The sequence below is a fragment of the Gobio gobio genome, assembly GCF_949357685.1.
Source record: "Gobio gobio genome assembly, chromosome: 5".
In the NCBI taxonomy this organism is placed as follows: domain Eukaryota; kingdom Metazoa; phylum Chordata; class Actinopteri; order Cypriniformes; family Gobionidae; genus Gobio; species Gobio gobio.
Genome location: NC_137101.1, coordinates 25,636,292 through 25,663,654, shown reverse-complemented (window position 1 = coordinate 25,663,654; position 27,363 = coordinate 25,636,292). Strand labels below are relative to the sequence as shown.

General features: G+C 36.6%; 3 protein-coding genes across 3 annotated transcripts in view; 2 read left to right on the top strand and 1 right to left on the bottom strand.

Annotated features, from left to right (window-relative positions):
• Nucleotides 1–18,395, top strand: part of itih2 (inter-alpha-trypsin inhibitor heavy chain 2) — a 24,968-nt gene extending 6,573 nt beyond the window's left edge. Inside the window, exons 8-20 of the mRNA XM_079816844.1 lie at nt 441–557; nt 1,359–1,527; nt 1,633–1,758; nt 1,868–2,049; nt 3,043–3,228; nt 3,318–3,457; nt 5,285–5,463; nt 5,598–5,729; nt 10,081–10,194; nt 10,286–10,484; nt 12,277–12,449; nt 12,530–12,641; nt 17,847–18,395. Of these exons, the coding sequence (XP_079672970.1) occupies nt 441–557; nt 1,359–1,527; nt 1,633–1,758; nt 1,868–2,049; nt 3,043–3,228; nt 3,318–3,457; nt 5,285–5,463; nt 5,598–5,729; nt 10,081–10,194; nt 10,286–10,484; nt 12,277–12,449; nt 12,530–12,641; nt 17,847–17,994 (1,977 nt within the window). The 3' untranslated portion in view covers nt 17,995–18,395. The remainder of the gene's footprint in view (nt 1–440; nt 558–1,358; nt 1,528–1,632; nt 1,759–1,867; nt 2,050–3,042; nt 3,229–3,317; nt 3,458–5,284; nt 5,464–5,597; nt 5,730–10,080; nt 10,195–10,285; nt 10,485–12,276; nt 12,450–12,529; nt 12,642–17,846) is intronic.
• taf3 (TAF3 RNA polymerase II, TATA box binding protein (TBP)-associated facto) overlaps nt 1–27,363 on the top strand; it is a 996,662-nt gene that overhangs the window by 905,056 nt on the left and 64,243 nt on the right. The gene's annotated exons all lie outside the window — the stretch shown is intronic.
• kin (Kin17 DNA and RNA binding protein) lies at nt 18,108–27,363 on the bottom strand. The gene is made up of 11 exons (XM_079816845.1): nt 27,114–27,363; nt 23,970–24,064; nt 23,831–23,874; nt 23,601–23,723; nt 21,693–21,877; nt 21,522–21,616; nt 21,305–21,422; nt 20,436–20,555; nt 20,244–20,343; nt 20,009–20,109; nt 18,108–18,520 (listed from the first exon to the last, which is right to left on the bottom strand). The coding sequence occupies exons 1-11, from the start codon at nt 27,225–27,227 to the stop codon at nt 18,458–18,460; spliced, it is 1,158 nt and encodes a 385-aa protein (XP_079672971.1). The 5' UTR covers nt 27,228–27,363; the 3' UTR covers nt 18,108–18,457.

The window sequence follows — 27,363 nt, the reverse complement described above, 5'->3', positions numbered from 1 at the left end:
CCAGTTCGCTTGTGTCAGATGTCACTCAAATGTTGTTGTTTTTTTCAATCAATCTATTCAATCTATTTTATATATTCAATTAGGTTTTTTTATATTAGACAGGGATTTTGTTTTTTTTTTCCGTAAAGATTTCATTCAAATGTATAATACTAAATTATATACACCATCCACCCAATTTTTTTTTATAGTTTTGAAAGATGTCTCACAAAGATGCTCACCAATGCTGCATTTATTTAATAAAAAACAACTTAAAAACAGTAATATTGTGAAATATTATTACAATTTAAAAGAGCTGTTTTCTATTTTAATATATTTTAAAATGTAATTTATTCCTGTGATGAAAAAGTCAGCATCATTACTGCAGTGTCACATGATCCTTCAGAAATCATTCTAATATGATGAACAAACGAATGAAATGCACTCTATTTTCTATTTCTCAGGTGTCTGACGGTCATTTCATTCACTTCTTCGCTCCGTCTGATCTCTCACCTCTCTCCAAAAACATTGTTTTTGTCATTGATGTGAGTGGAAGCATGTGGGGGCTGAAGATGAAACAGGTATGGATTTGTTTACCAGAGTAACCTGCAGAAGACATATAATCTAGCATGTGGTTTTTTGTTGAATACAGTGTGTGATGATCCTGCGCCTTCTTGTGGAAGCAGTGGAGAACTGTGCTTTTAATTGTATTGAAACTCCCATGTTGCCACCATGTGGCCATCAAGTAAATTGTAGGGCACTTATTTAAAGGGATAGTTCACCCCGAAATTACAATTTTGTCATCATTTACTCTTCCCCTCAAGTTGTTCCAAACCTGTATGAGTTTCTTTCTTTTGTTGAACACAAAAGATGATATTTTAACGGTTGGTAACCAGAGCAGACCAGTATTTCCTACTATGGAAGTCAATGGCTATGTCAATTGTTTAGTTACTAACAGTCTTCAACATATCTTCTTTTGTGTTCAACAGAAGAAAGAAACTTGTTACAAAAAAATGTAATGTCAGTCACGAGAGAAGAGAAGTTGTTGCAAGAGGGAGGGGAAGTTTTTATTATTATTAAAGATTAGGAGGGCACCTGAATTTTACACATGAATGATGTGCAAGCATAAATCATTTATAATAAAACATATATATTTTTAAATTATTTCTATTAAAATACTTTGTGTTTTTAGATAGCTTCCAGTTAGCAATCTAACAGATTAGCCCATTAGCTTAGCATAGTTCCAACTGCTCTTTTGATTATCTTGATAATGCGCTACGTTTATAAGCAGGTATTTTGCCCAGTGAATGCCGTTTTATGTTACTTTATCCCTTAAAAAATAGAGAGAGATAATGACCTAACAGCCATTTTTTGTTTTGTAGACAGTGGAGGCGATGAAAGCTATTCTGGACGATCTCTCAATGGATGACTACTTTAGCATCATAGATTTCAATCACAATGTCCGTTGCTGGAGTGACGATCTGGTCCAAGCGTCCTCCATCCAGGTGGATGAAGCTAAAAAGTACATCCAAAGCATCAAGCCCAGTGGAGGTGAGGCAGACTTTCCGTTAGAGTTTCTTTTCTGCTTCACTGCTTATAATTTGTTATAAACATTATAAAACATTAGTCATTGACCCGTGTAACATCTGACCCCAGGCACCAACATCAATGAAGCTTTACTGAGAGCAGTGCAGATGCTGGTGAGAGCGTCCAATCAGGGACTGATCGACCCTCGTTCTGTGTCTATGATCATCCTGGTATCAGATGGAGACCCAACAGTGGGTAAGACCAATAAACATGTACACTATGGAATAGATCATTTCTACCTCTTTACTACCTGGAGTTTCCTGTAGTCCTCAATCTACTGTTTGTCTCTTCATGTCTTGTTTAGGAGAAATAAAGCTGAGCACTATTCAGAAAAACGTGAAACGCGTGATGAGGGAGGATTTCTCTCTGTTCTCTCTTGGTATTGGCTTTGACGTTGACTTCGACTTCCTGGAGCGAATTGCCATGGGCAACAGGGGTATCGCCCAGAGGATTTATGCCAATCATGACGCTGCGGAGCAGATAAAGGTTCAGTTTGCCATTGTGTCATGATAAATCCCATGGCCCTTTCCCAAATCTTCCTTCCAGTCCATACTTTCATAATGCTGCTTTGACTGTCGGGTAGAAGTCACTCTTTTATGTGTGGGGTCGGCACATATCGGCACGAGCACCCTTCCGAAACCTGAAATGACAAATGTGGACTGTACAATGTAACCACAAGTGCATATGAAGTGTGCCATTTGGGACGAGGCCCATCTCATCCATTTTAATATTTTTTTATCCTAACTGCAACAGGCCCTTTTAATTGATCGATCGGTTTCTATTTCCGACATTTGCACTTGCTAACCCCGCCCACAGCGCAAACTCATTGGCTAAAATGTCCTGCTCTGCGTAACTAAATGGTACACATCAAAAATATTCTGATCGTCTATTATTGTGCCACGTCGTACAACATTTTCACATATAATTTATATTTATTTATATTTCATGTATAAAGACACATTTATACTGTTAGAAAAAAAAAATCATGAAATTATAACATCATAGCCTGTATACAATGTCAAAGTATTTATTATGTAATATTAAAAAAGACAAAAATATATGCAAATTCGTACAGATTAGGTCAGTCAAAATAATAAATAATTATATTGATTGCAAATTATCAAAGAAGAATGAGACATTTATAATGTCAAATATATTGCAATAAACATATTTAATTACATTTTTCACTTTTTTTTGTTGTAAAATTCACTCAGATTTTCCATAAACCCCAGTTTGAAACCCCCTGTAATAAAATGTCTGCAATAAAAAGAGATTTTCAGTAAGAACTAAATCATTTCTCATAACACTTTTCTAAATCCAGATTTTCTGAGATCGTATAGCTCTATATTCTCACAATATGTTAACAGTTGTCACGTTTGAGTCTTGTGTTATTTCTCTGGAATCTTATAAGAAGCATCTGAGACAAAGCTGATGTGAAGTCTTATGAGTTCACAAATTTTTGTCGTCCACTCTCTCCAGACATTCTACAGTCAGGTCTCCTCTCCTCTCCTGAGGACCATCACCGTTCATTTTCCTGAGAACACTGTGAATAACGTCACTCAGAATCGTTTTGACAAGTTCTTCAGTGGTTCTGAGCTGATAGTGGCTGGAAAACTCCAACCGTCAGAACTCACCACGCTGCAAAGCTTCACCACCGCCTCTGCTGTGAGCCACACATCACATTTGTCTCTATTACAACTGTCACATTTGATAGTTTTCATGCTATCTTTAGCAATGATGTTATTCTTCTCCAGGCCAAACTTAACCTGAACATTCAAACAGAGGCGGATATTCATGAGTTGGACTCTGCACTCAGCACACATCAACATTCCTTCCCTGGCTTTGCTCGGCAGATGTGGGCCTACATTACTGTCAATCAGCTATTGGCCGAACGGTGAGAGAAACAACCCTGTGTTCACTTCAGGTGGAGCTTTGTTAGATTTGAGGCCATCTATATATCTATACACACACTGTAAAAAAAATCAGGTCTCCAATTGAAAATTTTCTAGTGACTGATCACATCTTAAATTTTTTAGTTGGCCAAATTGAATCTCTGTGAATTAAATTGCATCAATTCACAGAAATTCATTTTGGCCAACTGAAAAATTGAGATGTGATCGGTCACTAGAAAATTTTCAATTGGAGACCTGATTTTTTGTTTTTTGTTTTTTGTTTCTCATGGATCAAAACAGGAAATCGGACCAAATGATAAGTATAACGATTTTCCTTTATGATGATAATCAATATTAAAATTCTGTCATAGTAACTTACTTTTCACGCCACCATTCACACACACACTCAAGCTTAGAAGATCTGCTGATTCTTGGCTCATTTTGAGTCAGAAATGAAGATAATCGAACCAGTGAGTTGTTGACTCGAGAACAGCTGCAATTGGATCGGTCCAAATCACAGATGAATATGCAAAACAGTTCAACGGGTTAATTGAAAATAACCAGCTCGTTCATATTTCATAAAATAGAAGAATATTTCGCAAGAGTGGAGGGAATGAACTTCAAAATTCAAGTGGGACATGTAAACTAAAGGTGAAGGTTTTTTTTTTGGTTTTTTTTTCTATTTAAAAAAGTTCTTTGACATGTCCTGCCCAACTTCCAGTTTCAACAGTAAATATGTCAAAACCAAACCAAACCAATTTATGGGGCAGTTAACCTGTTGTGATTCAGATATGATTTCTTCTTTTTCACTTTTCAAACCATTTAATATAAATTATTCTGAATATTTTTTTCTAAATCTAACAGTTGTGCTAATGCCAAGTCTTGTTTTAATTATACAGTGGTTACAAAAGTAATACAAACTAGAAAAATATAAAAAAAAACAATTATTCCCATTTGCTCCAATAGCAAAAGAAAAGACAAAAAAATGAGATAGTCATGTTTAAAAGTGACATACACCTTGCAGAATCTGCAAAATGTTAATTTATTAAACAAATTAAGAGGGATCATATAAAATGCATGCTTTTTTATTTATTTAGTACCGTCCTGAATAAGACATTTTACATAAAAGATGTTTATATATATAGTCCAAGACAAAAAAATTGCTGAATTTATAAAAATGACCCCATTCAAAAGTTGATGTACCCTTGATTCTTAAAATACCCCTATAATGCTATTCTAAAGGCTCCTGATTTTGTTTTGGAGGTCTCTAACAACAGGTTTACAATGCATCAAAGATCAAAATACAGTTTCATTTTCTCATAATATACATTGCACATCACCACATTTTTCAATGATTCTCAAATGACTTGTTAAATCCCTCCTTTCCTCGGGCCAACTCTGCTCTGATTGGTCAGATAACCCAGTCTGACCAATTACATTTGTCGGCCATATACGTCATAAAGGATGTCTTTTTTAAGAGCAGTAATGTCATCAAATTGACCATTGTTCCTAGTGAAGGGTAAATTGTTGTAATTTCTTAATGACTGCAGTGTTCAGTTTACTGAAATGATTCAGCCTCAATGACGTATGCGACCTTCAAAATGAGACACAGCTGTTAATTACGCTGGTCAGAAGTGCAAAAGATGTCAAATTTGCTCAACACTCATGCAGCAGCGTTAACCAGTTTTCTGTAATTTAACGGCAATATTAAGATAAGAAAACACCAAATATAGTGTTTTAAATGTACTTTTTTTTTGTTGTATTAACAATGTTTATAACATCTGTAAAAAGGGTCCATCGTGCTCATCTGTGGAATCCCTTTTATGTAGCTCTCTAGCTCCTACCGCGCACAGGAAGCGTAAGATCACTCAGCGGATCGTGGCCCTGGCTGTGGAGCATCAGTTTGTGACCCCTTTCACTGCCATGCTGGTGGAGGGGGAAGACCAGGGGATGGCAGAACGACTGATTGCAGACTCGCCCAAAGACTCCAAACACGGCTGCTGCTCAGGTACCAAATCCAAGCGGTTTGTTTTGAAATATAATATCCACATTACAAAAGGCATTATTGAATAGAGTATGGAAAATGTGTTTTGTTCTATTTATTATTATAGGGGTTATTTCTCTCTTTTTTTCTTTTCTTAGCCACTGCTTCTCCATCTGGACCAGTTCCAGTGCAGGTAGTCTATCAGAATCCTCCGTGGATTCTGCCTACACTTGCTCCCAAAGAAGTAGCCGGAACACTTGAAAGTATCATTCCTACGCACATCACTGGTGGTAATGCAGCACAGTCAAATGATATTTAGGGTGTTTTCACACTTGGGGCCAGATTGACTAAACTGGGCAAATTAGCGTGAGATCACAATCCCATAAAAATGCAGATGGGACTGGAAACTTCTGCGGGAGATCTACTGACAGTGTTCACAGTAAAGAACACAGACGCAGCCAGATCATTTCCATAATGACCAACGCAGTCTACCAAGAGCAGCGTAACAATCACAGCCACAAGCGCAAAATGCATTTGATTCAAATGCGAACGCTTAAAACAGCATTTCTAAGAGGGTTACACAAAAAAACTGAAGTGAAGCACAAAGAGATTCCAGATTCAGTGTGAACACAATGAGAATTGGTTTATTGTTACTTAAGCAAGATACAGGCAAAAACATCGTTTTTTTATGCACTGGCCAATTTTTTTTTCGACTAGTGAAAAGAAAACTATGGAATATTACATTTTTTTTCTCAGAATTGCGTGATATAAACTCTCAATTACGAGTTATAAAGTAAAAATTGGGAGATATGAAGTCAGAATTGCGAGATATAAAGTCAGAATTGCGAGATATATAGTCAGAATTGCGTAATAAAAACTCTTAATTGTGAGATATAAAGTCAGAATTGTGAGATATAATGTCATAATGTCAGAATTGTGAGATATAAAGTCAGAATTGTGAGATATAAAGTCAGATTTGTGAGATATAAAGTCAGAATTGCAAGTTATAAAGTCAGATTTGCGAGATATAAAGTCAAAATTGCGAGTTATAAAGTCAGAATTGCGAGATATAAACTCTAAATTGCGAGTCATAAAGTCAGAATTGTGAGATATATAGTCAGAATTGCGTAATAAAACCTCTTAATTGCGAGTCATAAAGTCAGAATTGCGAGTTATAAAGTCAGAATTGCGAGTTATAAAGTCAGAATTGCGAGATATACTAAACTCTAAATTACGAGTCATAAAGGCAGAATTGCGAGATATAAAGTCAGAATTGTGAGATGTAAAGTCAGAATTGTGAGATGTAAAGTCAGAATTGCGAGATATAAAGTCAGAATTGCGAGATATTAAGTCAGAATTGTGAGATATAATGTCAGAATTGTGAGATATAAAGGCAGACTTGCGAGATATAAAGTCAGAATTGCGAGATATTAAGTCAGAATTGTGAGATATAATGTCAGAATTGTGAGATGAAAAGTCAGAATTGCGAGATATAAAGTCAGAATTGTGAGATATAATGTCAGAATTGTGAGATATAAAGTCAGAATTGCGAGTTATAAAGTCAGATTTGCGAGATATAAAGTCAGAATTGTGAGTTATCAAGTCAGAATTGTGTAATAAAAACTGTTAATTGCCCGTCATAGTCAGAATTGCGAGTTATAAAGTCAGAATTGTGAGATATTAAGTCAGAATTGTGAGATATAAAGTCAGAATTGCGAGTTATAAAGTCAGATTTGCGAGATATAAAGTCAGAATTGTGAGTTATAAAGTCAGAATTGCGAGATATAAACTCTAAACTACGAGTCATAAAGTCAGAATTGCGAGATATATAGTCAGAATTGTGAGTTATAAAGTCAGAATTGCGAGATATAAAGTCAGAATTGCGAGTTATAAAGTCAGATTTGCGAGATATAAAGTCAGAATTGTGAGTTATCAAGTCAGAATTGTGTAATAAAAACTGTTAATTGCCCGTCACAGTCAGAATTGCGAGTTATAAAGTCAGAATTGCGAGATATAAAGTCAGAATTGTGAGATATTAAGTCAGAATTGTGAGATATAAAGTCAGAATTGCGAGTTATAAAGTCAGATTTGCGAGATATAAAGTCAGAATTGTGAGTTATAAAGTCAGAATTGCGAGATATAAACTCTAAACTACGAGTTATAAAGTCAGAATTGCGAGATATAAAGTCAGAATTGTGAGATGTAAAGTCAGAATTGTGAGATGTAAAGTCAGAATTGCGAGATATAAAGTCAGAATTGCGAGATATTAAGTCAGAATTGTGAGATATAATGTCAGAATTGTGAGATATAAAGGCAGACTTGCGAGATATAAAGTCAGAATTGCGAGATATTAAGTCAGAATTGTGAGATATAATGTCAGAATTGTGAGATGAAAAGTCAGAATTGCGAGATATAAAGTCAGAATTGTGAGATATAATGTCAGAATTGTGAGATATAAAGTCAGAATTGCGAGTTATAAAGTCAGATTTGCGAGATATAAAGTCAGAATTGTGAGTTATCAAGTCAGAATTGTGTAATAAAAACTGTTAATTGCCCGTCATAGTCAGAATTGCGAGTTATAAAGTCAGAATTGTGAGATATTAAGTCAGAATTGTGAGATATAAAGTCAGAATTGCGAGTTATAAAGTCAGATTTGCGAGATATAAAGTCAGAATTGTGAGTTATAAAGTCAGAATTGCGAGATATAAACTCTAAACTACGAGTCATAAAGTCAGAATTGCGAGATATATAGTCAGAATTGCGAGTTATAAAGTCAGATTTGCGAGATATAAAGTCAGAATTGTGAGTTATAAAGTCAGAATTGCGAGATATAAACTCTAAACTACGAGTCATAAAGTCAGAATTGCGAGATATATAGTCAGAATTGTGAGTTATAAAGTCAGAATTGCGAGATATAAAGTCAGAATTGCGAGTTATAAAGTCAGATTTGCGAGATATAAAGTCAGAATTGTGAGTTATCAAGTCAGAATTGTGTAATAAAAACTGTTAATTGCCCGTCATAGTCAGAATTGCGAGTTATAAAGTCAGAATTGCGAGATATAAAGTCAGAATTGTGAGATATTAAGTCAGAATTGTGAGATATAAAGTCAGAATTGCGAGTTATAAAGTCAGATTTGCGAGATATAAAGTCAGAATTGTGAGTTATAAAGTCAGAATTGCGAGATATAAACTCTAAACTACGAGTTATAAAGTCAGATTTGCGAGATATAAAGTCAGAATTGTGAGTTATAAAGTCAGAATTGCGAGATATAAACTCTAAATTACGAGTCATAAAGTCAGAATTGCGAGATATATAGTCAGAATTGCATAATAAAACCTCTTAATTGCGAGTCATAAAGTCAGAATTGCGAGTTATAAAGTCAGAATTGCGAGATATAAAGTCAGAATTGCGAGTTATAAAGTCAGAATTGCAAGATATACTAAACTCTAAATTACGAGTCATAAAGTCAGAATTGCAAGATATAAAGTCAGAATTGCGAGATATAAAGTCAGAATTGCGAGATATAAAGTCAGAATTGCAAGATATAAAGTCAGAATTGCGAGATATATAGTCAGAATTGCGAGTTATAAAGTCAGAATTGTGAGATATATAGTCAGAATTGCGAGTTATAAAGTCAGAATTGCGAGATATAGTCAGAATTGCGAGATATATAGTCAGAATTGCGAGTTATAAAGTCAGAATTGTGAGATATAAAGTCAGAATTGCGAGATATTAAGTCAGAATTGCGAGTTATAAAGTCAGAATTGCGAGATATAAAGTCAGAATTGCGAGATATATAGTCAGAATTGCGAGTTATAAAGTCAGAATTGTGAGATATAAAGTCAGAATTGCGAGATATTAAGTCAGAATTGCGAGTTATAAAGTCAGAATTGTGAGAAATAAAGTCAGAATTGTAAGATATAAAGTCAGAACTGCGAGATTTAAAGTCAGAATTATAGATTTAAACTCTAATTTCTAAAGTTATAGTCAGAATTGTGAGATTCTAACCTGCAATTGCGATAAAAAAAATCTGACTTTTGACTTCTGACTTTATAACTCGCAATTGTGAGAAAAAAAGTCTGAATTGTGAGATGAAAAAGTCGGAAACTATCTTTTACATTGTTTTATTCCATGGCGGAAACAAGCTTCCATAGAAAACATTCAAAATACACTTTAAGTGTTTATTTTATTGCAGAGCCAGAAATCTCCACTTCAGTAGCTCTTACATACACCAAACGTTACCTTTGTATTGTTGTCTATATCTATAAAATTGACATTATATTTTACGTTATATTTTCTGTTGACATTATATTTCCAGATTTTTGGAGTGATAAAAAGAGATAATTATAACCTCCTCTGTAAAAACCTTGAATGAAACAAATTATAAATCTGGCTTTATCCAGTGTTTAGATTTCTGGTCATGAAATGTATGCAAATGAGTGCATATTTAAGAAGATAATAGTTTGATTGCATATTTAAACATTTCAGGAAACTTGTTATAAATAAAAGTTTGCAATTTGAATGTAATGAATCAACTGGGGAAGTATGGTGATATATATCAGTCTACATTTTTACCCTATTCACCTAGGGTGTCTTGCCCTATGGTGATCTCTCTCATCATCCTTTTGATTTTACTGCAGTGGACAGTGACCCACACTTCATCATTCACTTACCCAAAAGCAACATGGACATCTGCTTCAACATTGACTCCAAATCTGGACACATCCTCAACCTGGTTTCAGATCCTGGAACAGGTAACTTCAACAGGCGTCTCCCATGACATGAAAAAAAAACTGAGGCCTTTTATTTATTTCATATTCCATATTTGCTTTTTGTCCTTTCCAGGAGTCACAATCAACGGTCAGTTGGTTGGGTCTAAGAAGATGAAGAACAACCAAATAAACACATATTTCGGTACCATCTCCATATACTCTAAAATAGATGGTGTGCAGGTTATAGTAGGAACCAACAGAATCTACCTGATGGAAGGCAGGAACAATCACTCCTTCTCTTGGGGAGCCACAGCTGAACTGATGCTTAACAGGTATCACAATACAAATTTCAATGAATCACTTGAATCAGTGACTAACAATGAATCACTTGAATCAACTTTAAGCTACTGAATTTTACTGCTGTACAATACATTCTTTTTTTAACCTTGAATGAAATGTAAGTTGATTTAGATAAAAGCATCTGGCAAATAAATAAACACACACACATATATATATACACCGATCAGGCATAACATTATGAGGGGATGTGAATACGGCACCTGTTAGTGGGTGGGATATATTAGGCAGCAAGTGAACATTTTGTCCTCAAAGTTGATGTGTTAGAAGAAAAATGGGCAGGCGTAAGGATATGAGCGTGTTTGACAAGGGCCAAATTGTGATGGCTAGACGACTGGGTCAGAGCATCTCCAAAACTGCAGCTCTTGTGGGGTGTTCCCAGTCTGCAGGGGTCAGTATCTATCAAAAGTGGTCCAAGGAAGGAACAGTGATGAACCGGCGACAGAGTCATGGGCGGCCAAGGCTCATTGATGCACGTGGGGAGTGAAGGCTGGCCCGTGTGGCCTGATCAAACAGACGAGCTACTGTAGCTCAAATTGCTCAAGAAGTTAATGCTGGTTCTGATAGAAAGGTGTCGGAATGCACAGTGCATCACAGTTTGTTGCGTATGGGGCTGCATAGCCGTAGACCAGTCAGGGTGCCCATGCTGACCCCTGTCCACAGCCGAAAGTGCCAACAGTGGGCATGTGAGCATCAGAACTTGCCTGTCTGATGAATCACGTTTCTTTTACATCACGTGGATGGCCGGGTGCGTGTGCATTGCTTACCTGGGGAACACATGGCACCATGATGCACTATGGGAAGAAAGCAAGTCGGCGGAGGCAGTGTGATGCTTTGGGCAATGTTCTCCTTTGGTCCTGCTATCCATGTGGATGTTAGTTTGACACGTACCACCTACCTAAGCATTGTTGCAGAAAACACATGTACACCCTTTCATGGAAAAGGTTTTCCTTGGTGGCTGTGGCCTCTTTCAGCAGGATAATGCGCCCTGCAACACAAATGGTTCAGGAATGGTTTGAGGAGCACAACAACGAGTTTGAGGTGTTGACTTGGCCTCCATGTTCCCCAGATCTTAATCCAAACGAGCATCTGTGGGATGTGCTAAACAAACAAGTCCGACTCATGGAGGCCCCACCTCGCAACTTACAGGACTTAAAGGATCTGCTGCTAACATCTTGGTGCTAGATACCACAACCTTCAGGGGTCTAGTGGAGTCCATGCCTCGACGGGTTAGGGCTGTTTTGGCAGAATATTAGGACATAATGTTATGCCTGATCGGTGTATATATAACACAATTCTAGATTGTTCAAATTAAGGTACTGTCCACGTATCATATGTTCAGACTTGTTTTTTAAACAACCAGACACATTGATTTGGATAAAAGCATCTGGCAAATGAATAAATAAATATACAAATATATAATTCACCAATAAATATATAGTGTAGTCAAATAGTTCTGTCCATGTATCATATGTATAGACTTTAAAAAATAAAAGAAGACAAGAACATTCATAACGCATTTACCTTTAATATTCTGATGTATTTCCAAACTAAATTAAATATTCAAGTAGAGTGGGACTAGATTTTATCCATTTAACTGGATCATATGATATGATTAGCTGATATTTTTCTTGTCTATGCAGTCTTGGTTATGTCAGCTGGAAATGTTTTTTCTTCTAAGACTAGATACATTTATTAAGGGAGCTATATTTCATGTTTTATTTAAAACAAATACTTGGTTATAAATGCCTAACTCTTGCTTATCAGGATCAAGGTCAGCATAGTGAAGGAGCAACAGGTTACTGTGATGATTGATGAGAGGATTTCAGTGATGGTGCTTTTGCATCGTGTGTGGAAGAAGCATCCCGTCCAGGTTGACTTCCTGGGCATTTACATGTCCAATGACAACAAATACTCTGCAAAGGTTCACGGTCTCATTGGTGAGTCACTAAAACTACTAAAACACACCAACATAAGTGTGGGTCTTTTTCTCACAAATGTTTCTTCCGTCTTGGAACAGGTCAGTTTGCACAGGAACCAGAGGTGAAGGTGTACGGTGTGCATGAAGGAGCAGACCCAAAGAAGAAAGAGGCCATAATGGAAGTGAAAGGCAACAAACTGGCTGTTACCAGGTACTATCACATACCATCACACACATCATCTCGTACAAATATCTTTCCAAAACGTGACCACAGGAAGCCGTTTGCACTTGAACAGACAAAAATATACAAAAATGTCTGATATTGCCATGTATCCTTAAATGATGCATATTTGACACATCTCTCAACTCTTTACGTACTTTTTAATTCATGTGCATCAGGTCTAATAAACCGGCTGCTGTCTGTGTCATTAATGTTCATCAAAGAACAAAAGACAAAGAGAAAATCACCCATTGCTCTGACTGAATCATAATAAGGATTAATCTATATTTAATGTATACAGTGAAGACGGTGCAGTGTTATTTAACATTTGATTATTACATTGTATATTTCCTACCTGAATAATACTGTTAGACCTACCTAAAAAAACCCTTAAAGCACTTTTTCAAGGTTACAATGATCCAAAACAATTACTTTTTTCTTGTGGTGGGGCCAGTGAAAATGTCAAAAGATTAAACAAGTATTAAAGGGTTAGTTCACCCAAAAATGAAAATAATGTCATTTATTACTCACCCTCATGTTGTTCGACACCCGTAAGACCTCCATTCATCTTCGGAACACAAATTAAGATATTTTTGTTAATATCCGATGGCTCAGTGAGACCTCCATAGGGGGCAAAGCAATTTACACTCTCAAGATCCATTAATGTACTAAAAACATATTAAAATCAGTCCATGTGAGTGCAGTGGTTCTATATTAATATTATAAAGCGACGAGAATACTTTTGGTGCGCCAAAAAAACGAAATAACGACTTGTATAGTGATAACCGATTTCAAAACACGGCTGTTTGAAGCTTTGGAGCGTATCGAATCAGTGAGTCGATTCAGCGGTTCGGACTGCCAAAGTCATGTGATTTCAGCAGTTTTGCGGTTTGACACGCGATCAAAATCATGATTAGTTACACTGATTTGATACGCTCCGAAGCTTCATGAAGCAGTGTTTTGAAATCGGTGATCACTATATAAGGCAAGGCAAGGCAAGGCAAGTTTATTTGTATAGCACATTTCATACACAGTGGCAATTCAAAGTGCTTTACACAGAAATGAAATAAAAATATTACAGTTATAATAGGAATTAAAAGAAATAAAAAATAAAGAAAACATTGAAAGATAAAAATAAAGAGTATAATTAAGAATAAAAATAAGAACAGGGTTAAATTTAAGCATATAAATTAAAATGCAAGCAGTTCGGACAAAGCACGTACAGTGGCACAGTGCTCATTCTGTAAATGCACTGCTGAACAAATGTGTTTTGAGTCTGGATTTGAAAGTGGCTACTGTTTGAGCACATCTGATCTGATCAGGAAGCTGGTTCCAGCTACGGCTGGCATAATAGCTAAAAGCAGACTCTCCTTGCTTTGAGTGAACCCTTGGTATTTCTAATTGACTTGATCCTGATGATCTGAGTGATCTGTTGGGTTTGTATTTAATCAGCATATCTGCAATGTATTGAGGTCCTAGGTCATTGAGTGATTTATATACAAGTAATAGCACTTTAAAATCGATCCTAAATGTAACTGGAAGCCAGTGTAAAGATCTGAGGACTGGTGTGATATGGTCATATTTTCTGGTTCTGCTCAGGATCCTGGCAGCAGCGTTCTGTATGAGCTGCAGCTGTCTAATGGTCTTTTTGGGAAGGGCGGGGAGAAGACCATTACAATAGTCCACCCTACTGGTAATAAAAGCATGAACGAGTTTCTCTAAGTCTTGCCTGGAAACAAAGCATCTAATTCTTGATATGTTTTTGAGATGATAGTAAGCGGATTTAGTTATTGCTTTGACATGACTATTGAAACTCAGGTCTGACTCCAAAATTACACCAAGATTCCTGACTTGATTTTTTGATTTCAGGCCTTTAGCCTCAAGATATGCATTCACCTTGAGAATTTCATCTTTGTTTCCAAATGTAGTAATTTCAGTTTTGTCTTTGTTTAACTGAAGAAAGTTTTGGCACATCCAACTGTTAACTTCATCAATGCATTTACATAGAGAGTCAATGGGGCTGTAGTCATTAGGTGATAGGGCTAAGTAGATCTGGGTGTCGTCAGCATAGCTGTGGTAAGCCATTTTGTTATTTTTCATTATTTGGCTCAGTGGCAGCATATACAGGTTGAATAGTAGTGGTGCAAGAATTGACCCTTGTGGGACTCCGCATGTCATGGATGTCCACTCAGACTTATGGTCACCTATACTCACATAATAACCTCTCCCTTCTAAGTATGACCTGAACCATTTGAGGACCATTCCAGAAAGCCCAACCCAATTTTCTAGCCTGTCAAGAAGTATGTTGTGGTCAACAGTGTCGAATGCAGCACTGAGGTCCAGTAGTACCAGAATTGATGTTTTGCCTGTATCTGTATTGAGGCGAATATCATTTATAATCTTTATGAGCGCTGTCTCTGTGCTGTGATGCGGTCGGAAACCAGATTGAAAATTGTCAAAGTATCCGTTTGAGTTCAAGAATTTGTTCAGCTGACTGAAAACAACTTTTTCAATGATCTTGCCTATGAAGGGGAGATTTGAGATTGGTCTGTAGTTGCTCAATATGGAGTTATCCAGATTTCTCTTTTTCAGGAGAGGCTTTACTACTGCGGTTTTTAGGGAGTTTGGAAAAGTCCCAGAAAGAAGTGAGGAGTTTACAACTTCTAGGAGATCTGCTTCTAAACAGTGAAACACACTTTTGAAAAAAGAAGTGGGGAGTGTGTCAAGAGCGCAGGTTGATGTTTTAAGGTGCTGTACTGTTTCTTCTAAAATTTTACCATCAATTGCTTCGAAATCAGTCATAGTAACTTTCTGAGGCTGTGGTCTGATCTGATTCACCCCAGAGAAACTCAAGGATGTGCTGATCGCATTTCTGATATTAATGATTTTCTCGGAGAAGAAGGAGGCAAACTCACTGCATTTGCTGTCTGAGAGCATTTCACTGGGAATGTGACTCGGGGGGTTTGTTAGTCTCTCTACAGTAGCAAAAAGAGTGCGTGTGTTGTTTATGTTTCTGTTTATAATATTTGAAAAGAAGGTCTGTCTAGCTTTGCCTAGTTCCACATTGAAAGCACGAAGACTGTCTTTATAGATCTTATAATGGACTACAAGTTTTGTCTTTCGCCACATGCGTTCCGATTTCCTGCATTGTCTTTTCATTAATTGCACTGCTGTTGAGTTTCTCAACACGATAAGTCGTGATTTAGTTTTTTTTGGGGCACCAAAAGTATTCTTGTCGCTTTATAATATTAATATTGAACCACTGTACTCACATGGACTGCTTTAAATATGTTTTTAGTACATTAATGGGTCTTGAGAATGTAAATTGCTTTGCCCCCTATGGAGGTCTCACTGAGCCATTGGATTTCAACAAAATTATCTTCATTTGTGTTCCGAAGGTCTTATGGGTGTGGAACGGCATGATAAATGACATTATTTTCATTTTTGGGTGAACTAACCCGTTAAAGCCATTAAACAAATATTTAAAATATACCATCTTTATGTTGTTTTTCATTCATTTGGAGATTCAATATAAGATTATTACAATTGAAAACATTTTTAATTGCGATTAATCGTGATCAATTACAGAAAAATTTGCGGGTTAATAGCACTAAAATATATACCAATTTCATCACACAGCATCTCAAATGTTGTTTTAGTTATTCTGAAATGCCTGAGCCTGTCATCAAAATGATTTGAAACAACTCACATGATTCCATTCTTAAAAACCAGCGGGGCATTCCAGAAAGCAAGGTTAACCTACCGCCATATATACCTTGAACTCTCTTAACCCAAACCTTGCTTACTCGAGGTATGCTGGTTCCAAAAACGCGTTTTGTTTAGACAACTCAGAGTATGTTAACCGTGAACAGACAAGACATCCTCAACAGAGCAACGAATTGATGATTCAACATGGAAACAGACGCTAAGAAAAAGCGTGCCATTCTACTTCCGTTCTTCTTCTTTTGTTTAATGGGGATTTACATAACCTACTTAGTGCACATCACCACCTATTTGATGGTTGTGCAATCATCTTTTTTTTATATCTTCATTTAATAAGTATTCTTTATTCACAGAGAATAATGATTATATTGTTTGGTTGATTCTTATTCATTTAATGTAGATCCATGTGTGAGATGACAATAAAACAAATAATATATTTGAATTGAATTAACATTTAAACATTACCTTGTTATAATAGTGCTTTAGAATTAATATATAATATTGTATATTATAACTGTAATTATATAACACATTAAGTTATATTAATTTATATTAATTATATTACACACATCTGAATACCTCTTAAAGGGATAGTTCACCCAAAAATGAAAATTAGCCCATGATTTACTCAACCTCAAGTCATCCTAGGTGTATATGACATTCTTCTTTCAGACGAATAAAATCTGAGTTATATTAAAAAAGTCCAGACTAATCCAAGCATTATAATAGCAGTAATAGTTGCTCTGTTTTTGAAGTCCATAAAAAAATGCATCTGTCCGTCGAATAACGTGCTCCACGCGGCTCTGGGGTGTTAATAAAGGCCTTCTGAAGCGAATCGATGCGTTTGTGTAAGAAAAATATCCATATTTAAAACTTTATTAAGTAAAGTTTCAGATGCAAGTCATTCATGCTGGAGGGGGGAAAAATGCTATTTCTTCCCCATTTTAATTAGATATTTTGTGCCAATTTCTCAGGAAGTGGCGATTTTGTTCTCTTAAACACATGAGATAGAAACACTGCAACTGCTCACCCCTCCCTTTTGAAGCACATAGAGAGGCTCCGGTGTCCGACAAAGGACAAATATGTCATCATCTGAGACAGCAGAGTAGCTAGAGCTCTGTAGAGAAGTTTGTCCGGTTAGGGCTACTGTAAAAACATGGTGGCGCAAAATGGCGATTGCACTGTAAGGGGACCTGCGGTGTATGTAGATAGAAATGGCTCATTCTAAGGTAATAAAAACATAATGGTTCATTATGTAAGGTCTTAATACACTAATGAAAACATAGTTATGCATATTATATTGCATTTTTGTCAATAGATCCTCTTAAATATTACACACTACACCTTTAATCTTAAAAAAAAAAAAGATGGACTTGAGATCCACCCCATCCAACTTATTAAGTACCTTTGAAATTAGGTAAATACCTAGCACATATCATATTTAAAGTTTTGTAATATGTGTATATCAATCAGGGGCTGGCAGAAGGACTACAGACGTGACAAGAAACGAGGTTCAGATGTCTACTGCTGGTTTGTCCATAACAATGGGAAAGGCTTCATTGATGGCAGTTACACCAGCTATATCCTCCCTCAGCTGGACAGCTTCCGGAGCGCGCTCTGAGAGCACGAGTGTGCCTTGCGCTAGTTGCTAAGAGAGAGAAAGTGGCTGATGGGTAGAAATCTGTTATTTTATATAAGCCATAAGAACCACCAAAAAAGCTAAAAGAAGCCATTTAGAAAAAAGATTTTTAATACTACAAGAAAATATATACAAAACATGGGAAAATGTTGCTGTACATCAACCAATTGAACTGTACTTAATTATTAATTAAGCCAATTAAACCTAATGTTAATGTATTATACCACATGTGACTTGACTGTTTGCAATGAAACATTTGATTGAATCACTTAAAAGTTTGAATAATTAAATGTTTAAATCATATGCAACCATTTTCAATGACAATGAAAAAAACTAAAACAATAAAAACCATTGGTCGATTTGTCCCAGTATGTGAATGAGGTAATTTAAGAGTCTTTATTATGCACTCTGACACAGTAGAGTCGCCCTGGATAGAAGATGAACATCAGGCCATTTTGGAGAAGTCCTCATATGCAATTCCCTCCACTGTCTTTCCTTTCATCCGACCCTAAAGACAAAGAACATGCTTTAGATGAGTGGTTCTCAATCCTGGATAATATTATGGAAGATGAGTCTCTCATGCCCACCTTGACTGCATTTATATGATCAAAACTACAGTAAAACCAGCAATCGTGAGAAATACAATTTAAACACTTTTATTTCAATTTGCATACATTTTAAAATGCAATTTATTCCTGTGATGGCAAAGCTGTATTTTCAGTGCTAATGTTAAAAGGTAATAGCCATGTGTTCTCATGAATAGTATTGAGAGGTACAGCTTGACACATATGTAAGATTTTTGTAATGCTTTTGAAAGAAGTCTCTTTAAGGCCACCTAGGCTGCATTTATTTTTTATCAAAAATACTGCAAACAGTAATAATGTGAAATGGCATTAATGTAACAACTCTTCTGTTTCAATATATTTTAAAATGTAGCTTGGCAATTCAGATTTTTCAGCAGTAAATACTCCAGTCTTCTTTAGTGTCACATGATCCTTCAGAAATCATTCTAATATGCTGATTTGATGCTCAAGAAACATTTCTTCTTTTTATTATTATTATCTATAGCTGCATTTCCTTTTTACTTTTGCATTATTTTCTTTGCATTATGTGAAATGACAGCGTATCCATTAACCGATGTTATGCGACTAAAACCTAATTTAATTCCAAAAATCATAATAGTTTACGTATATCGTAAACAAAGTAGTTTAACTTATATCGTAAACGAAGTAGTTTAACGTATATCATAAACGAAGTAGTTTAACGTATATCGTAAACGAAGTAGTTTAACGTATATCGTAAACGAAGTAGTTTAACGTATATCGTAAACTAAGTAGTTTAACGTATATCCTAAACTAAGTAGTTTAACGTATATCCTAAACTAAGTAGTTTAACGTATATCGCAGCCACTGCACTAGCCATTATTTTTAATCAAAGGAGACGTATACAGCAAGGAAAGCCCCTTTTACTTAGGAGCGGCCACATATTAGGTATTTCTAGGTGTTTCTCCCTCCTATCTGCTTCAAGGTCTTGGCATTTCTTTGTTTACAATCAAGTATTCCCGTAATTCTTTTGTCTTTTATGAGTTTAATAAAGAACGGTGTTGCGTCTTCTGTCCAAACATACAGCGTCATCTTGACCTGTAAATGCGAACAATTCGCTATTTCAATTTGCGCAATTTGTAGTAGGGTAATGGAAACACAGCGATTGATGATGAAGACAGTTGTGCTACTTAATATTTTTGTGGAATCTGTGATACATCTTGTTCAGGATTCTTTAAAAAGAAAGTTCGAAAGAACAGCATTTAACTTAATTTTTTTTTAAACCGTATAAATGTATTTACTGTCACTTTTGATACATTTAACGCATGCTTGCTTATAAAATACTGAATAAAATTCTAATTTCATGAGCTAGTTCTCAATGAATTAGAGCCAGCATGTTTATATTGTTTTGGAACACTATAAAAACATTTTGACAATTTTCTGAGTGAACTTACCGAGTCTAACATGAGTGTGGCAGAAAATTTGCGCTCCTCTATGCCTTCCAGGATGGCCTCCGTGTCTTTATATTGACCATTCAGGATCAAAACTCGCTTACCTGAGGCAGAAAGAGAGATTAGATTGAGAGCCTCTCCAAAAATAACAGGTTTGGAAAACAGGGTGAGTAAATCTTTTGGGAAAATATATCTTTAAGTGAAAAAAGTTGCATGTTTAACAACAGTAATGCAGTACCAGGAGCTGGAATGACTGTCTCCATATGACTCTGGTCCAGTTTGAGTTTGTCTCCAGAGTCAATCATCCTCACCATAGCTGTGTATTTATTCTGCATCTCCTGTGAAATCACACACATACACAAAGTATTACTATATGAAACATATAATTCACTCTGTGTGGATCACAACAGTCCAGTAATGAGAGAGTTACCTGAATGATTGCTTTTTTCTTGTAATACTTCTCTCCTAGTCTCTTCGTTATGACTTTCACTACAATGTTTGCTTGAATCCAGTGATCTGATCTCACCGATTTCTTCTTCTGTTCCTCCATCTGGAAGACACACAAGGGAAATGTAACAAAATTGCATCTATTCAATTAAAATAGTTTCTGACTAGGGGTGTCGCAGTATGTCAGTATTGACAATAACCGCAATATTTAAAGAATAAAATATTGATATTGTGTTAATACTACACATACGATAATATCGTAAATAATCCAGCACCAGAAACCATCTGGTTAACATTTGAACATAGTAGGTTGCTGTATTGCAGCATTTTATTATTCATTTTCAAAATTTCACAATAATATTATCATGATTTATTTTGGCCACGGTGATCTTGTAGTGAAAATCTGATATTGTGTCAGCCATTGTTCTAGCACTATTCATATGCAGAATTTTCTGATCTAATTTAAGCTTTGGTTGCGTTAAAATGAGTGCTGTCAAATCGATTAATCACGATATTTGTGCACTAAAACTTCATGTCATGAATAATTATGTCCGAAATAACTATTTACACTGACTACCCCTTGAAAACCTTGTATGCTTTCTTTTAAATGTATTGGCGATCATTTTGTTTTGTATATTCACACACTTTTTATTCAATCATTTTAACATGATGAATAAGCGAATGATAACAGCTATTTCATAACCAGTTAAAAGATCTATGCAACTGCCATTGGGGGATGAAATGCGACAATTATATGCAAATTGAATAGTGGAACAGTTAGTGGAAAGACGACTTAAGCATAATAAAGGAAAAAAGTCGCTAAAAAGGAAAACAGTAAAGAAGAAAACATGCCTCTATTATCTCATCCAGAGCAGATTTCTTTTTCTTGTCCCTAGAGTCTCCGCTGTGGGCAGACTCTTTCCTTTTCACGGAGGCAGCAGCTTTGAGGGCACTAGGACCCAAAGTGTTGCTATAGAAGTAAAAGACATGGTTATTATCGCATCCTGTTCAATTACATCACCCAAAGTACTACAGCTACAATGCTTTACAACTTTTCGACTAATGATACCTTGTTTTGGAAGGTCCCGCTAAAGCAACGTCCAGGTTAAAAGCTATTTTCTCATCTTCATTCTTTCGCTTCAGTTCGGTGAACACCGGTTCCTCCTGTACATGAATGGACATTGAAAATCAGAGCAAGAAAACAAAAAGTTTTTAGTTTTTTTTCAGTGCACAAACACACCTCCGGCTCCTTGCCCTCGCGACCACGGCGAACTTGTTCTTCGATGAACTTGGCGCTGCGTTCTTCGTCGTCCAAATCCTGTCTCTTCTTTTTCTCCAGCTCCTCCTGCCTGCGGATTGTCTCCGGATCACGATCAATGTACTGGACGTACCAGCCTTTGGGGGTCTCATCCACTTTGCAAAAACCTGAACACAAAATCTGAATGAGACAACTAGACTGACGTTCAAGTTTGAGGTCTAAGTGTTGAAAAAAAGTTTTTTTTGATAAAAAAACGGTAATATTGTGAATTAATATTAGAATTCCAAATAACTGCTTTCCATTTTAATATACTTTTTAAATGTAATGTATTCCTGTGATGCCAACCTAAATTTTCAGCAGCCATTACTCGTCAGATGATCCTTCAGAAATCATTCCAATAATGAGTTTGCTGAGAAACATTTCTTATTATTACCATCAATGTGCTGCTTAATATTTTTGTGGAAACCATGATCATTTACATATAAGGGTCAATGACATGACATGCATTTTTTGAGTCCGAATTCATTATTTTTAAAAAACAAAACAAAATACATGTCACATATCAAATTGATCTACAATATTTCCTTTATAAGATACTCTTTTAATGTTTTGTGAAATCCAATTGACTTTTTGAGTTGTGGTGTTTCAAAGACCTAAAATGTCAGGTGGTGCGACCAGCAAATTTACATTTAAAAGTATCAATTCCCACTGCAATTGCAAAATGAAGTAAGAAATATAAATGTAAACCATTATATAATTTATACATAATAATAAAAAATAAAAAAACATAACTCCTTATGGAAAATTGTGTTCTGAACACATAGAAAAGAGTGAGTTTATATGAATTGGACTAAAAGGGCAATACATTGAAAAGGGAACTTACCATGTGATATGCATTTTACAATAATTCATATGTATATTATTTTAAATTAATATGGTTGCACCTCCGTACATTTTCTTGGTGGTAAAATCAGAAATCTTGTTTAATAATGATTTGATGCTGTCTTAAAAGCAGTAAAACCAATATGAACCAACACCATACATTTTTTTAGACATAAAAATGCATTTTAAAACTCTTGCTAAAATATTATTTTTTTATCTTCTATTTATTTTTTATTTTTCTTATTTGTCATTGACCCATAAATAGAAAGTTTAAAATAGCATATAATAATAAATAAAAGTCTTTACTGTCACTTTTGATCAAATGAATGTGACCTTGCTGAATAAAATTACTAGCCTGGATGCCAGCCGAACTTAGCCCCGCCCACAACATTTGAGGTTGGTCTGGACTTGATCGGTTGTGGAGCAACTATGCTCTAACCAGAGCTGTTCGGACCAATCAAATTATCAGGGCGGGCTTTATACGATGATGGACAGATGATCAACAGTGACGTAACCATCATGTCACCAAAGAGAGCTTGGGTTAAATTTGTTTACTAAATGGAGAACTTGTTCGTATTTGCATTCACCTTTACTATTTCTCTCAAAAATGATGATCGTGTTGGTAAGTACTCTGTGTATCGTTACATTATTTTTTACAACATCAGCAAAGATCGTTTACACTCATCATCTTCTTCTACTTCTTCCAGTGTGTGTGGAGTTGAGTTGAGTTACTCCATTGCTCTGATTGGTTGTTGGTCTATCCAATTGAGGGCAGAGGCATTTTCTTTCCTGGTTCGGTTGAAACACACCCCCATAATCACAGCCCAATCGAGCAGTATCAGACTCATATTCTGACTAGAATCTGAGTATGACGACGTCAGGCTATAAAAGTACTAATTTCTTTGTAATTTTTTTTAATAAAAATCTTACAGACCCAAACACATGAACGGTAATGTATGTAGTGCATATATGAGGATGTTAATTCAGTACAATGTATAGAATGCTTGCCTTCTCTCCCGAGCCATTTGGTGAAGTCGGTGAGAGTCTCCCACTGCGTAGAGTTCATGTGAACGTGTTCCCGATGACTGATGTACTCATTATACACAATGTTATTGTGAACTCGCTTGGTCCCTACAAAAAACAACAACACAGATCATCTCAGCCTTCAATAATAAAGAACAAGCTCAAAATAAACAAATTTATAAGATTTGCAATAAATCAAAACAGCAATGACTTACCAAAACGTCTTCGGAGCAGCTCTAAGAAGTCACCTTTGAACTCCCTATGGATTTAGATTTTAAATACATTTGATCTCAGTGACAGATGATGAATGGATGGATGGATGGATGGATGGATTAATAGTGTGTGTTGACTTACTCTGAGAAGTAGTTCATGAACTGGTTAGGGTTCTCCGAAGCCAACAGTAGCTGTCTCTGATGAGACTCAGACATGCAGTGACATTTAAACCCATTCTGCAGTCAAGAGAGATCATGTTAGTTGAGCCTCCAACTGAACTGAATATAATATAAATATAACCTTTGAACATGCCTAAAATCCTGCCCAGGTAGATGGTACAGTAGGTTTTGAAACACAGCCAATAATATTAAAAATCATGACTAGATGAGCTTAGTGCCCATGTGTTACCCTCATTAGGTTGAGACACAGCCAATGATCAACACAGTCAAAGTCTATAATGCACAAACGTGCTGTCTAGGCAGCTCACTTGGTTTTAAGGTTGCTGTCAAAAAATGCTGTTTACTAGGTTCATTTACATGTATTCATTTGTCAGGTTTTGAAACAACCTATAATGCTAGTGTCCAGATCAATGGGGTTCGAGAAACAACATATAAGTTGCCTAAAATGCTGTCTAAATAAACAGACCATTAGGTTGAGACAACAAATGATGTCAAACACAGTCGTAGTCTATAATGCCTCAAATGTGCCAAATGTGGGCAGCTCACATGGTTTTATTATGGGAGCTTGTTTACGCCACAGAATAAAAAATAAAAGTATATCTTACAATTCTGACTTTTTTCCCTTGCAATTCTGAGTTTATATATCTCAATTCTGAGAAAAAAAGTCAGATTTGCGAGAAAAAAAGTCAGAATTGTGAAATAAAAGAAAAAAATACTTTTTTCCAGAAATTCTCAGAACTGAATAGTCAGAATTGCAAGATATAAACTCGCAATTACAATAAAATAAAGACTAGAATTTCACAGAATTTCGATATAAACAATTCTGAAAAAAGGTCAGAATTGTGAGATTAAAAGTCACAATGGCCATTTTTAGGTTTATATCTCACATTTCTGAGAAATAACGTCAGAATTGCAAAGTATAAAGGGAATTGCCTTTTTATTTTTTATTCCATGGCGGAAACAAGTTTCCATAGTTTTAGGACAGCCTATGGTGACCAAAAAATCTGTTTAGTCGGTTGCTTACTAAGTTTAACGTTTACATTTAATAATTTAGACACAACCTATGATAATCAAACATGCCGTCTAGAAAGCCAGTCTAGTAAGTTTGTAACAGCCTATCCAATAATGCTGTTTTTGTAGGGAGCTCACTAGGTTGAGACAGCCAATGTGACCAAAAATGCTGTCTAGGTAGGGAGCTCACTAGGCTGAGACAGCCAATGTGACCAAAAATTCTGTCTAGGTAGGGAGCTCACTAGATTGAGACAGCCAATGTGACCAAAAATGCTGTCTAGGTAGGGAGCTCACTAGGTTGAGACAGCCAATGTGACCAACAATGCTGTCTAGGTAGGGAGCTCACTAGGTTGAGACAGCCAATGTGACCAAAAATTCTATCTAGGTAGGGAGCTCACTAGGCTGAAACAGCCAATGTGACCAAAAATGCTGTCTAGGTAGGGAGCTCACTAGGTTGAGACAGCCAATGTGACCAACAATGCTGTCTAGGTAGGGAGCTCACTAGGCTGAGACAGCCAATGTGACCAAAAATTCTGTCTAGGTAGGGAGCTCACTAGGTTGAGACAGCCAATGTGACCAACAATGCTGTCTAGGTAGGGAGCTCACTAGGTTGAGACAGCCAATGTGACCAAAAATGCTGTCTAGGTAGGGAGCTCACTAGGCTGAGACAGCCAATGTGACCAAAAATTCTGTCTAGGTAGGGAGCTCACTAGATTGAGACAGCCAATGTGACCAAAAATGCTGTCTAGGTAGGGAGCTCACTAGGTTGAGACAGCCAGTGCTGCCCAAAAATTCTGTCTAGGTAGGGAGCTCACTAGGTTGAGACAGCCAATGTGACCAAAAATTCTGTCTAGCTAGGGAGCTCACTAGATTGAGACAGCCATTGTGACCAAAAATGCTGTCTAGGTAGGGAGCTCACTAGGTTGAGACAGCCAATGTGACCAACAATGCTGTCTAGGTAGGGAGCTCACTAGGTTGAGACAGCCAATGTGACCAAAAATTCTATCTAGGTAGGGAGCTCACTAGGCTGAGACAGCCAATGTGACCAAAAATTCTGTCTAGGTAGGGAGCTCACTAGGTTGAGACAGCCAATGTGACCAACAATGCTGTCTAGGTAGGGAGCTCACTAGGTTGAGACAGCCAATGTGACCAAAAATGCTGTCTAGGTAGGGAGCTCACTAGGCTGAGACAGCCAATGTGACCAAAAATTCTGTCTAGGTAGGGAGCTCACTAGATTGAGACAGCCAATGTGACCAAAAATGCTGTCTAGGTAGGGAGCTCACTAGGTTGAGACAGCCAATGCTGCCCAAAAATTCTGTCTAGGTAGGGAGCTCACTAGGTTGAGACAGCCAATGTGACCAAAAATTCTGTCTAGCTAGGGAGCTCACTAGATTGAGACAGCCATTGTGACCAAAAATGCTGTCTAGGTAGGGAGCTCACTAGGTTGAGACAGCCAATGTGACCAACAATGCTGTCTAGGTAGGGAGCTCACTAGGTTGAGACAGCCAATGTGACCAAAAATTCTATCTAGGTAGGGAGCTCACTAGGTTGAGACAGCCAATGTGACCAAAAATGCTGTCTAGGTAGGGAGCTCACTAGGCTGAGACAGCCAATGTGACCAAAAATGCTGTCTAGGTAGGGAGCTCACTAGGTTGAGACAGCCAATGTGACCAAAAATGCTGTCTAGGTAGGGAGCTCACTAGGCTGAGACAGCCAATGTGACCAAAAATGCTGTCTAGGTAGGGAGCTCACTAGGTTGAGACAGCCAATGTGACCAAAAATGCTGTCTAGGTAGGGAGCTCACTAGGTTGAGACAGCCAATGTGACCAAAAATGCTGTCTAGGTAGGGAGCTCACTAGGCTGAGACAGCCAGTGCTGCCCAAAAGTGCTGTCTAGGTAGGGAGCTCACAGTTTTTCAGACATAACCACTGTCTGTACGGTGAGCCAGCAGGACACAAAACAAAACATAGGAAAATCAATATAGACTAAGCAGTACTTACCTAACATTAGACAATCGAAAATTAAAATTACAATAATAAATACATACCAATTGAGTGTCTCTGAAGAAAAAAAAAACATGTTCACATAAACTTACTTCATCTCTACACTGTTTCTGACACATCTGACAATACCAGCGTAGTTTTTGAAGGCCTTTGGCTTTGATTCTGTTCCCAATCGCTTTCGGACTCAGAAAATCTGCTTTCCCCATTTTAAACACAAAACAGTCACAAGAATTATTGCAAAAATAACACTTTCCAGTGCCTCAACGCTTGTCGCGCTTCCTGGCGTTGTGACGCGATTCCCTCGCCTTGCTAACATGCGCGGCTCGTCACTGATCCGTGTGT

Coding starts and splice junctions, on each gene's coding strand:
- kin (XM_079816845.1), bottom strand. CDS start 27,227: ATGGGGAAAGCAGATTTTCTGAGTCCGAAAGCGATTGGGAACAGAATC. Junction 23,724..23,830: donor GCTGCTCCGAAGACGTTTTG/GTAAGTCATTGC, acceptor TGTTTTTTGTAG/GGACCAAGCGAGTTCACAAT. Junction 21,617..21,692: donor GCGAGGGCAAGGAGCCGGAG/GTGTGTTTGTGC, acceptor ATTCATGTACAG/GAGGAACCGGTGTTCACCGA.